Consider the following 12,594-nt stretch of genomic DNA (forward strand, 5'->3'; position numbering starts at 1 on the left):
TTTAATTTCAGATTATTTCTCGCTCTGTAAAATCAGCCACATGTTTGCCAGACCAGATTTTCTGATGAGGTCCCCAGTAACACCTACTGTAACTGGCTGAAAGAAGATAGACAAGCACATTTTGATTTAAAGAGTTTAGGGTTTCTAAATCACAAGTCCCCCGTTTTAACTCAGCAGCCAGTGTTGCTGCTTTGTTTCTGCCTCTTTAGCTAATAAGTGCTGTAACATGAAAGGACGGGCATTAACAACTGGCAATCAATATTTCTGCAATTTGGTGCTGAGAGTGAATGTTTCACTGTAAGCACGAGTGGAGAGGAGGAGAGCCCTGGGTGACTGCAGTAAGCATTCATTACCTGGGGAATAGTTGTTCCTGCCTGTGGCAAGGACTGGACTCCACAGGTTGATGTGATGGTCCACAGACCATGTTGTGCAGTGCTGATCTCCAAAGTCCAGAAATGTTGGGGTGTGGTTACATATATACAGCCAGGAAAACTGTTCCTGGAAGTTTTCACAGGACATCCTGCAGAGAAGGAGAAAATCTCACCTTTCAGTTGGAGACACCAGTCAGGTACTCACGTTCACCCCCTGTATCTTTAAAAGGGGCTTACAGAGAGCGCTGCGGGCTGTGGCTGAGTTGGCTGGTACCTTGCAGAAGAGGTCAGCTCTCAATGCATTTGGGCTACCCTAAGTGCATGTACAGCCCATCTACACCGCATCTTGCTTTGTTCCTCCACAGTGTCCTGCCCTGCACTCATGCTTTGCATGCCTGCAGTGTCTCTCTCAGACCAGCCTGCTGTTCCCCTGCTTTCCTCTGAGCCTCACAGGGCAAGTGTGCACTTTCTGAATAATAATAGCTTTTCTAAAGGATGGCTCACACATGGTTAACCTGGATCTGAGAGTAATCAGAGGCAGTGAAAAACCACAAGCACCAGCAAAGCAGCCAAGTGCACAAGCTCCATGACCTGCACAGCCACCTCTCCCCACCGAGCACCAGACAGTTCAAGGTTCGATTTTGGTGCTCTGTGGGGAAGGGCAGTGTGAAAAAATGACTAGGTCTCAGGGAACTGGATTTTTACTTCTCTCACTTTTCATATTTTTCACCAGCTATTTACTTAATCTTGGTCAGCTCCATATCTCCAGGTCTTGTTTCCTCTGAAACCACAGGGTCAGGACAACCTCCAATTTGCTGTTTACAACACCAGGTGCCTTGAGCAGAGAACTGCCTAAATGACTCTTTTTTCATAATGATCACGAACAGAAAAGCTGGTAGACAGAAGGATCAACAGGGAAATACCAAAATTCTCCATCATCCTTGTTTCTGAGGTAGTGTTCTCTGGATTGAGGCTCAACCTGGTCCCACTGAGGAGAGCTGCAAACAAGAACAAATCAACAAGCAGATGTGAAGCACAATTTTCCATCTCTCTGGCCAGCCTATTCCTCTAACCAGCCTGTCAAGTCATGAGGGATCAGGAGGGGTGAGCAAACTGCATGTTGGGAGTGGGACTGTACTTGATGATACCTTCATAGCCAAGGCCAGCAAACAGAGCTCTGCGCCTTTGCTGTGCCTGTCTGAATCACTCACCCTGGGGATGGGGAATCCTGTCTCTGCCACCCAAGCCCCAGTCACTTGTCCCCATGCTGGAGAGGTTAGTGAGGTACCTAGGCATAGCACTATAAAGTCTACACGCTGATGTGTAGAGGGCGCATTAGTCAGTCAAATGTGTTGTTTCCAAGCAGCGTGTTTATAATTAAGTAATAATTGTACTTTCTGCAGCGTGTAAGATAAATAAACAGAGCATGAATCAATAATTTATTGATTTATGCAGCTTACCTGTGAATGCGCTCTACTGACATTTCAATTACAGTTAGGATTATAGTTCACCCTTCCAAAAAATGGGAGGATGCTGTCTGAGCAGATAGCTATTATCCCAGCCCTAAACATGTCTGCACCACCCGCCAACCCATCCAGACGCAACACACTAGCCTGACTTTTCTCAGCAGAGAAGTTATGAGTGCTCCTAGCAACGGGGAGAGGTGGGATGGTACTAAATCATGAAGAGGGACACCTGAACATCTCTCTATCCAGGAACACCCTGATGCAATTCCACCAGGAAAACTATCATCTGTTTATTTACAAAACACTGTTGCAGTCTTCCTCTGTATCATTCCTTTCCTTAGGAAAGAGAAGTTAGCTTAGACACACAGAAGCAAAGTGGTCTTTGCATGTCCAAAGCTGCATGCAGATGCAAAAGATCAGCTCAAGCCATCCAGTGCCACTTTGCCTTTGCAATAACCAAGGACCCTTTTTGTTTCTCTGTGGTCAATATTGCATAAAAATACTGCCCTACTCTCATGGACTCTGCTAACTATCCTATTCCCAGATCCAGATTCATGGGAGGGGAAGGAGAAGCAGGAAGGTTTGCTGCAGGACAATTCCATAGCAGCAGTCAGCTAGTGTCTGGGGACATAGCCAGAGCTTACTCCAGGTAATAACAACTCTTTCATCCATGACTTATCTGAAGTTACCCACTGGGAAAAATATACACATAGACGAAAAGGGATACCGAAGCTAGGCCTAGTGAGGAGCACATATAAAACCAATGCTGCATTAGTTTTCCCTGGATTGGATTTCTGTGGACAGTGGCTTTGCAGGTAGAAAAAAGGCTTATAATAATTGATTTTAAGATGTCTCCTTCATTATAATGGGTGCAAGGAAGAAGTCCTTTACAATAACCATATAAAAGAGTGATTTTCCTTATAAGACTAAAGCTTTAAGACCATACTCATCACTCCAAGGCCCCTTCCACTCCCCATGGCCCCATGGGTTCCAGATCCTGATGATATGTTTCCAGCCATTCTTGTAGCGTATCTGTAAAGAGAAAAGAAAAATAAATTCAGTCACAGCTTTTCACGATTGTGATATTCATTGAAGAGATGATTAATAAAATGGATGAACTTCTACACCTTGGAGACCTAGTTTAACTTTTGATCTCATTTAACTGCAGCTAAAAATGAGCGCCTTTTGCTACATTGTAAAGGAATGTGGGAGAAAACTGTTCCCTTTTTGTTTTCCAGAGGACAGTGAATAGCTAACAAAAAAGGAGGCAGCAGCATTCCTACAACACCGCATTACTTCAACAGCCTTGGGCAAGTCCAGTTGCCTAATCCTGCACATCTGATGCTGTGAGTCAGCAAAGGCAGAGACTTTGAGGAAGGAGGTCACCAAACTGCCTGGAGTGAATGTCAACAGTCAGCATGGAGAGATGTTGACAAACAAAACCTGTGTAGCTCTATATCTACAGTATTGTGGTTTCCAACAGCTGGAGTTTCTCGAGCTTTTCTCCTCTTGCAGTCACTGGAGGGGCAAAGACTGTTTCTCCTCTCTGCACACATCATGAGGAGCAGGAAGCTGAAACAGCCTGCTTCCTCTTGGCTACGAGTGTCTTCCGAGAAGCAGCACGCTGACTATGATGACGGCACCAAGCATGCCATGGCATGAGGTGCTGTGACACAAAGCCAGGCCCATACGGAAAACCATTAAAGAGAAGGGAGCAAATAGCTTAGAGAAAATAACATCCCCTTTCCAAAATACTTTAAGTTCCTAGATTAAAATGTGTGGCAGCTATCTTGCTTGATAGCATAACCATTGTTTGGTTTCCTTCTTGGCCTTGCTCACTGTTGACCCTCCCTGTGTGCACTACAGCTTACTGCAGTAAGCCACGTTCTGACTTCTGGTTGTAAAAATCCTTCATTTCTTCTGATCTGTGTGATAAATTGGTCCTTTTTTCAGATCAGCAATATTAATATCTAGCCAGGAGAAGTTCTGCATGAGTAGAACAGCTTTAAAAGATGGAGAAATGCTGTTCTTGGAATAGTGAGTTATTTACTTTTCACACAGTGATTTTTGGCAGTTTGTGATTGAGCTGAACAAATGTAGACTTGCATCATATGACAAATCGTAGAATTTCAGCCAGTGCTTCTATTCCCATTTGAAACAGAAAAGTGATTTTTTTAAAAGTCAGCATGGTGTGAAAATCCCCAGAAATTCTGTATTTGTTGTTGAAGTGTCCCAAAACAAAAATGAATTTAAGTTGCATTTTTCCATTAGAAAAAAATATAGGATTCAGATATCGTCCCTCTTCCCATTGTCTCAGAACCCCTCCATCTCCTAGAATTTGAACAATGTGTTTTCAACAATCCCTCCTAAGGGTGAAGCTAATTAAAATTACTCTGAATGGAATAGCGGTGTGACTGCCCTGTAATGGATCACCAGTACAAGATCACCAGGCAGGAACAAGAACTTGATCTTACCTTTGCAGCTCCTGTGACAGTGTAGGCATGACCCTGTACAATCCCGTTCCTCAGCTCTATGTTCCTCCTCAGCTGCAGAAAGGAGAAAGCGCAACTTTTAGCTCTCTGCCACACTGCAACGGTATGGTCATCAACTCCCAGAACTATCATTTGGTAGGGCAGAAAAAGAGGCTTGGTTTTGACTACCTCAGTATCTCAGATACAGTGGCTCCAGAGGAACGCAATTGTTGAGGTGAGGGACTAGACCTTGGTTTGTTTGCAACAGCCAAGCTTTGTGTCCTGATGGACCAGACACTACAGAAGCAATGCCACAGACTTTGCAATCTTCCCTTACATGCTGTAAGGGAAGCGTTGGCGGCCTTTTAGCAAGATACTCGCTGAGCATCACAAAGCCTTTTGCAGCTTCCCACCATTAATATTGGTAGCCTGCAAATCAAAATGCAATAGCGTCCTCTTGTAGAAGAGAGGTGCATTTTGGCCTTGCTGGAATCGATCACAAAGGTATGAGGCCAAAATCAGTCCTGCTGCAAGAGGATACCACTATCACACTGGAATTAGACAGGAAAGAAGCCACAGACCTCTCTGTAACAGACCCATCCACCTATATCTACCCAAAAGCCTTTAAGTTACTGCGTAACGTCATCTGCTTTCTACAGCCAAGATCTCTCCAGGTATCCATAAGCTGCAACTACTACAGGGAATGATGATGGACTTCCTTTTTCACTCAAAAGAGCAACCTTTACGTGAACACGGTAAACCAAGAACGGCATGCTCCTGGCCCTGTGATTCACCTGGCCTGAGGTGCTACACCCCATCAGACACCGAGACTGGGTAGCTGCTTTCAGAATTTCCTCCAGATCAGTAGGGGGATCCTTCAATGAAAACTGCACTTGGACTCCACCTGTGAAGTCTACTAAAGCATCAGAAAGGTAGCCTCCATGCAAGTTCTCGTAGGAGCCCCGTAACCTGGGGAAAAAAAAAAAAAAAGTTAATTAGTCCTTACACTGTGTTTTAATATACAATTTACAGTGACGGTTTCCAAACTGGACATGCACATTGAGGTGGTGAGCATGGGGCGTGTAAACATCGGGGCCAGGTAATGAAAGGAAATGCGATTGAAGTACATCGCCAGACACAACACACACCCTGTGGAATTAATGATGCAAAGAGGGACTTTTTTTATGTGTCCGCTCCCATCCGAGGAAGCTGTCTAGTCATTTACAGGCAGTGGAAAACAATAAGGCACATCTCGTGCCAATGCTGACATTTTAGGGAGATGAGCTGCATCTCATTTTGGAGTATCCAGTTTCCTTCTTCTGAACAGGAAGGGAGCCAAGGGTGACTAGTTCAAATGGATGTTTCAGCTCAAATGGAGCTGAACTGTTAGTTTCTACATCATACTTCGTCATGACTCTTCACAAAAATGGCCTTTTGCACATGAGAAACAGGAAGAAGACAGAGGTGAAGATATTTGCCCATGCTCCCAAGGCAAGGCAGAAACAAGTTTTCAGCGCTGTTCCAAATTCACTCTGCTAGAGTGCAGTAATAGGATAATAATTTAATATTGCCAACACAGTCCTCGTTGTTTTTATCATGTGCTTTTTACTGAGACAGCAAATAAGCTGGAACATGCCGTACTTAGAGCAGGTAGAGCATGCTGTTAAACCCCACCATACACACTCTATTTAATGAATGTAATCAAATGAAGTCTGCTGCTAATTGTATTTTGAAGGGTTGTCCTTGTCCTACACTGATGAAAAGAATTTGTCATGGGCACTGGGGAAAAACTTCTCAAATGGGAATTCTTATAAACAGCATCGCTTGCAACTTTAATTTAATAGAGGTTTGGTTTGCTTTGTAATTAAAATCTTAGGCAGCAAACCGACACTGAATCCTCAGTCAACTTTTCTGAGGTATCTCAGGGCTAAACACATCTTATTCCTGAGTCTCTCAGATGCTGCTTTAACATTTGCTTATTCTTGATCAAATCTGCTGAAATAATTAGCTCTTTTCTCCAGCCCCTCATTACTGTATTGCAAACGTTACACCAGCTTGTTGTAGGGTGTGTGTACCAAGTTCCAGCCCTCCATACTACCCTTAGCACAGGAACTTCTCTTCAGCGCATCTAATAATGCCCAGCGTCATAGATGCTAAGGGACAACATTCTTATCCCTTCACTCCTCAGAAGATTTAAAAAAAATATTATTTCTCTATTAATCATTATTAACCCTTCAGTACTCTGGGGAGCCAAGAGTCAGAGCTCTCTGTGTGAAGAGACGTGAGAGCCGACCAGAGACTCAGGAGTGCATGTGTTGTGCCTGGGCATGTTCTTCAGTCACGCTTACTCTCGTTGCCTGCTCCAAATATCTTCATGATCTCTGATTAGTGACTGTAAACAGAGATAATCCCTGCTTAAAGACTGCAGTTTTCAACAGAGGAAAATATGGAAAGGAAAACAGAGGCAAAGAAGTTTGCTTAAAGCAGGAGATGCCCAGCCCCTTTTGTGTCCCCAGCAATTCCCCTGTTCATTTTACTTCTCAGGCATTGACTTCCCAGAGTTGGACTGGGTACATTTAGGTCTTCAGTCTGAGACCAACATCTGCAGGTTATGTTGGCCCTGTGTTTGCATGCAGCCACAGTTCCTTACATAAGCACAGCACACCACACACAGCTGTTACCCTGAACTACGTGTTTTGCATAAAGCAGAGGGTGAAACCACCTGCAGAAAGCGTTCGGCACTGGGTGGAAGAATAGACCAGGTATATTTACTTGGCATATGCTTTTTCCAGCAAGGATGGCCAGAATTCATTTGATGTTCGAGGGTGTACAGACAGGTAGCTTCCATCGAGGAATGGCAGCCGGTCATCTATCACTACATCCACCCAGTCTCCATATTGCCAGAACTGGAAAGGAGAGGGGAAAAAAAGAAAAAAAAAAAAAGGAGAGAGAAAAGAATGAGCCTCTTTTAAGAGCTAATATTCATTGCAAGCAACAGCCTCCTGAAATAGCACAGGAATTAATCTAAAGCATGGATATGTGCAAGTTCTCTCCTGAACTGCTTCAAGCTAATGGTCTACATTGTTACACAAGTTACCAAGTGGCTGGATTTCCCAGTGGCAGGGGAAGTTGTCTGGGAATATAAACAGTCCTGCAATCAATGGGAGGAAAGATTTAACACGGCAAATATGCTAATATTATCAGGCAACAGCAAGCATTCAAGATGATAAAGAACAATCATGCAGGTGGTTCAGTGAGCCTCAGTCCTCAGCTGCACTTGGATTTTCCCCTGCAGCACAGCTCTTGGCCAGAGAGCCTCTGTCAAGATCCAGTCTCTAGATTTTCTTTCCTCTGTGTTTCAGTTAAGAATCTGGTTGTCATGGACAGGGACAGTGTAGTGACTAAAGACTGGTTTGAGGTGTTATCCATCTCCTTGATAGATGAGGAGGACGCAGGCAGTCTCTCTAGCATGTGGACAGAGCAGGTGTTTCTCCAGCTGATCCAGCTGATGAAACCTTTCAAGGGAGAAGATAGGGAAAGAGATCTGTGGGGATGAACTAAAGGAGCCATTTCCAGAGTCATTAGCAGATTAATGTAGCTTAGCATGATTCGCAATCATAAGAGGCCAAGCTCCTATTTGCAGTAATGCTAAGGACTCCAGTGGAAGTATGCCAGCAATAGATTTAGTCTAGCATGATTTTATTTCAACAGCTTTGGTCAATGAAAAAACCCCAAATCAGCTGTTCTGTTAGAAAAGCACAAGACCAGATCTGCCCAGCAGCAAAGCAGCTTACAGTCTGCTAAGCCAAAAGCAGGTTTGATCCTTCTTATGCTCTGCCTTACCCCGGTCTCTCACTTCCTACATTGGTGGCGGCAAGAGGTGGCAGGGTTAGACTCCAAACTGAGCTCCACGAGTGGTTTGAGCTTTCTGCTTGGTTTTGGCAGGATGGGGTTGGAGGAAAAGCCTGCAACTGGTTGTCCTCTTCCCAAAAGACAGGCAAAAAAACAGTCCGAAAGGAGCTGTCCTTTCGATCACCTGATGTGCCCTCCTCTCACCAGTCAACACCTGGCAGCAGGTTTGTATGGAGAAAATGTGTGATCCTTGCCCATGGTACTTCACGTGCAAACACAACAGGTAAACAAGGAGAACAATATGGAACTGGCTGTGGGGATTAAGGCAGTCCAAACCCACTGAGTGGCATTTTTCCAAAAGCCAGCTTCCTTGGTCATCTTCAGTAGGGAGCTCAAGCTTGGAGACCTTCTGAAAGCAGCTCTGTGTTTTTCTTCAGCTGGATAAAGAGAGCTGAGTTGTCCTGACTGCCACAGACTTTCAGATTGTGGTCTTATCAGATTTCACAAGGACATGAAAAGTCACAATGGGAATGAGAAAACTCACAGAAAGTCCTAGGATGCTCTGGGAGTGCAAGAGTGCTATGGGAGAAGCCTCACATGCCTTCAGAGAAGGCCGATATCTTCACCTTTTGGCATGAGAATCTAGCTTCATTAGATTTCTTGATAGGCTCTGGATTTAAAGTACTGCAGCTAAGAACATGACAACCTTACTTTGAAGGTTGCGGAGCACTGGAACAGGCTGCCCAGGGAGGTGGCGGAGTCTCCCACACTGGAGATATTCAAAACCTGCCTGGACGTTGTCCTGTGCAACCTGCTGTAGGTGAACCTGCTTTGTCAGGGGGGTCAGACTAGATGATCTCCAGAGGTCCCTTCCAACCCTGACTATTCTGTGATTCTGTAATATGAAACTAAGAATCCCTAGTTAGGCAGGCTGCAAAGAGGGATGTTCTTCATTTCCACATTTGTGGTGAGCCTTTTAAATCAGGACTTTATTTTCCTGGGCTTAGAAGAGGAGGAAAAAGAAATGGGCAGTTGCAAGATAACAACACCACACTAGGGTGCTGTTGATGAGAGGGAGAATGCTATTCTCTTATTTTGCCTCCCTTTTATCTCCTTCAACAGGGATCTTACAGAAATCCAGTTCGAGAAGCAAGCAAGGTGAAAATTCCATGCTTTTCAGCTACTTTCTTTTGCATGGTGTTAAAAGGAAGGTTACATGTGTTCTAAAACTGAGGTCTTGACCACTCATGGCCTTTAAAGATTTCATTAGTTTCATCCTGAGAGCAGGGACATTAACGCTCAGGGCAGATCCCCCCTGTTTCGAGTTGATGCGCTGTACCGTAACCACTTGTAGTCCCTGCAGAATATTTCTGCCTTTTCCAGGCCGAGCTGCTGCTGCTCACTGTCACAATGCGTGGCACATGCTGCCTCAGAGGCATCAGATTAAGAGAAAGTGATTCCTATACAAATGTAGGACTATCTAAATTCCTGGTGAAAAATGTCATTGTAATTATTCCCTAGAGAAAAATGTCACTCATCTTAACTACAGCTGATGAAGTGCTTAAACCCCTCAACTCTTGCAGCCAAACACCCAGTATTTTGTGGGAAGACTGGAGCAGCCCTTTGTATTCTTGAGAGGCAACGTGCTCCAGATCCAAAAAGGTGAAAAAAAGTTATAAACTAGAATTTTTATATAAGCATATGATATGCCTTGTTTGCAATTCTTCACTGAACTGGGGACTGGTGGCTTAGCCTGTGGATGGCAGTAAAATATCTTTGATGGAATAATTGAAAGGCATCGCCGAGAAGCATTTCTATTCAGAGTAGCTTTCTCAGGGGTTTATTGCTCAAGGAAAATCAGAAACAGTTGCATTGATTTGCAGATGAGATGACAGGGAAAACATTTTCAAATACTGTAAGGTATTTATACTGCTTAAGATTTAAGGATTGCTCTAACTAATCTTTTCAAAGCTCTCATGAAAGACAATCTAGCTTGCATCCTTTTAATGTGTTTTAAGTGGACTGGTATCCCTTCAGCTGGTTTATCTCATACAGTGCACCTCTGCATGCTGGAAATGGGCCAAGACAGAAACATCTGGTATTCCGAGGAGCAAAAGAACAGAGCAAAATTTAGACTGCCCACGAGATAATCCTCCTGGTGCTGCTCCATAAGAGCTCCAGGGGGTTAAAGAAGTCTCACTGCCAGAGCTCTTTGCTTGGTACTGAACTGTGTATAACAAAACACATTTGTGAAAAAAGGAGCATGATGAATGGCCAAGCATATACTGATTCTCTCCACATCCAGTTTAGCTTCTGGAGCTTAATGGTACTGCAAGTGCTTCTAATCCTACAAGATATTTGGTCGACTGATACAAGCAAACAAGGCCTGCCAGGTACTATCCCAGTCACCCTCCTGGGAGATTCAGAGAATTTCAAGAGTTGGTAGAAAGTGAGATTTACTAAAGAGCCTTGCTGGTCCCTCTGAACCAAATCTCTTCAAAATATCAAAAGCCTGTTCCTCTGATCTGTCTCCAGGGATTTGTAATTTCAAGCCATTTCCACGAGCTAAAAGGGCAAGATGAAGTATATGGGGAAACGGAAAATGAGTCCAAATAGATAAAGAACACAGGTGTGCCAACAGTCATAATAACCTGTCCAAATCAAAGCAGACACCAGAATGCAGTCTAAAACATATATGTACATGAATCTACCTGAACAGCTGGTATCTGTACCTCTGGAGTCATAACTTTCAGAAAAGGGCTTCAAATTCCCTGAAGGGTGATTGTGCCACCTGGAGCACAAGGAATGGTTAGAAAATTTGGGATTTTCTGCAAAATTCTGAACTGGGAGTCAGCACTGAAGAACCAAAGTGTTCAAGTATGTTGAGAACTGGGACGGCAGTTTGGACACCGATATAATCCAACCGTCCAAGCCCAAGCAGTATCAATACAGCAGAGAATACATACCCGGAAATGGAAAATCCCAGCATAGTCGTCCTGGAATCCTTGGTCCTTTGGCAAAACATTTTCCAAAAATTGCTTCTGCAGTGTCAGGGAGCCCAGGGCAGCCAGCATCCAGCAGTCACCTCAAGGGAGGGAAGAATCCGGTGCATTCACTCAGTTACTCACAGTTGTGCACTTTAACTAACTCTTTGGGAGAGTAGACTTCAACATCTAAGAGTAAGCTTTTTAAAAGCCACCAATATTCTACTGTCTCCCTTTCCTCCTCCAAACCACTGAACCACTACCCAGTATTCACCAGCAATGTGCGATGGGAACCCTGATGGCACAGAGCCTTCTTTTTCTACTTCATGCCCCTCCTGTTGTTTATGATCATGTTGAGACTTGCGGACTAGAACATTGCTTAGGAAATCTTCATACTTCTCAGTGGGGTGAGAAATGGGAGGACATTTCTTTCTGTATGAGAGTAGAACTGCTCCCAAAGACAAACACGGTTATGGGCCAGGAGAAAAAGATGGAATCGATACAGGGTACAGACATGTGTCTGGATAAGTATCAGAGGAGATGCACAGAAATATCAGTGGGAAAGAAAACACTGAGAGTCAGATGAAGACATTAGGGTGAAAAGAAAACTCAGTCCTAAACATGTTGGAACTGTGCCTACTTACCCCAGAACTGTGTTTGACCCTTGTACTTGAAGCATCTGCCTGATCTCAGTTGGACCTCCCTTTCTATGCTTGTTCTTATACATAGAGTGCAGGTGCCATATATGAGTAACGGGGATTAGAGCTGCTGCATTTGGGAATCCTGTTAAATATTGGCTATAAATTGAGTGTGGACTTGTGTGAGTCTGGATTGACCTGCACTAATTGTTTACCGCAGCTAACACGGTCCACGGCTTCCCACCAAGCACTCAAAACATAGCAAAGCCATCACAGGCTGTTGCTTTGTGCCAATTTTTTCCAAAACAGGAATATGACCTTACCTATTTCTCCTTGCATGATATCAAATCTGCTAGCTCCATCTATGATCAAATAAGGATTTCTCTGAAGTTCCTGGAGGAAAGAAAATGCAAAGAACAGTGTGAATACCCAGCCTTTGCCAGCCACGTGTTCTTGCCCCTTGAAGACCCTTTCTTGCCTACCTTTTCTACAGCTGAAAACTGTTTCTCGAGCCCGATGTTTTGTTGCCTGCCACCAACAAAACCAGAGGAGATACTCAAGTATCTCTTCTTTAGTCTGCTCAGCTATTCCTAGGGGTGGGGACCTGTGTCTGGGTGCTCACTGAGTTTTCATTTGGGTTTCTCTAATGCTACCAGTAACTTTCAGAGAGGGCTTTGAGCCTGGCTGCAAAATCATGCAGTTTCCTGGGAGACAGTAGGGCAGAGACGCAGAGGTTTCGAAGCAAACTGGAGCAGGGTCTATACTTCAGTTGAGCACTGGGTCTGGGAATGTTTTACTCTCTGAGCCTTTTG

General features: G+C 44.2%; 1 protein-coding gene across 1 annotated transcript in view; it reads right to left on the reverse strand.

Moving 5' to 3' along the window:
* The window catches only part of CAPN13 (calpain 13), a gene marked incomplete at both ends in the record, with an annotated part of 51,572 nt that overhangs the window by 20,190 nt on the left and 18,788 nt on the right, over window positions 1-12,594 (reverse strand). Inside the window, 8 exons of the mRNA XM_082481345.1 lie at window positions 354-520; window positions 1,295-1,369; window positions 2,784-2,869; window positions 4,312-4,383; window positions 5,103-5,277; window positions 7,081-7,214; window positions 11,127-11,245; window positions 12,106-12,175. Of these exons, the coding sequence (XP_082337471.1) occupies window positions 354-520; window positions 1,295-1,369; window positions 2,784-2,869; window positions 4,312-4,383; window positions 5,103-5,277; window positions 7,081-7,214; window positions 11,127-11,245; window positions 12,106-12,175 (898 nt within the window). The remainder of the gene's footprint in view (window positions 1-353; window positions 521-1,294; window positions 1,370-2,783; window positions 2,870-4,311; window positions 4,384-5,102; window positions 5,278-7,080; window positions 7,215-11,126; window positions 11,246-12,105; window positions 12,176-12,594) is intronic.

This window comes from Vanellus vanellus (assembly GCF_965231255.1).
Source record: "Vanellus vanellus genome assembly, chromosome: 3".
Classification (NCBI taxonomy): domain Eukaryota; kingdom Metazoa; phylum Chordata; class Aves; order Charadriiformes; family Charadriidae; genus Vanellus; species Vanellus vanellus.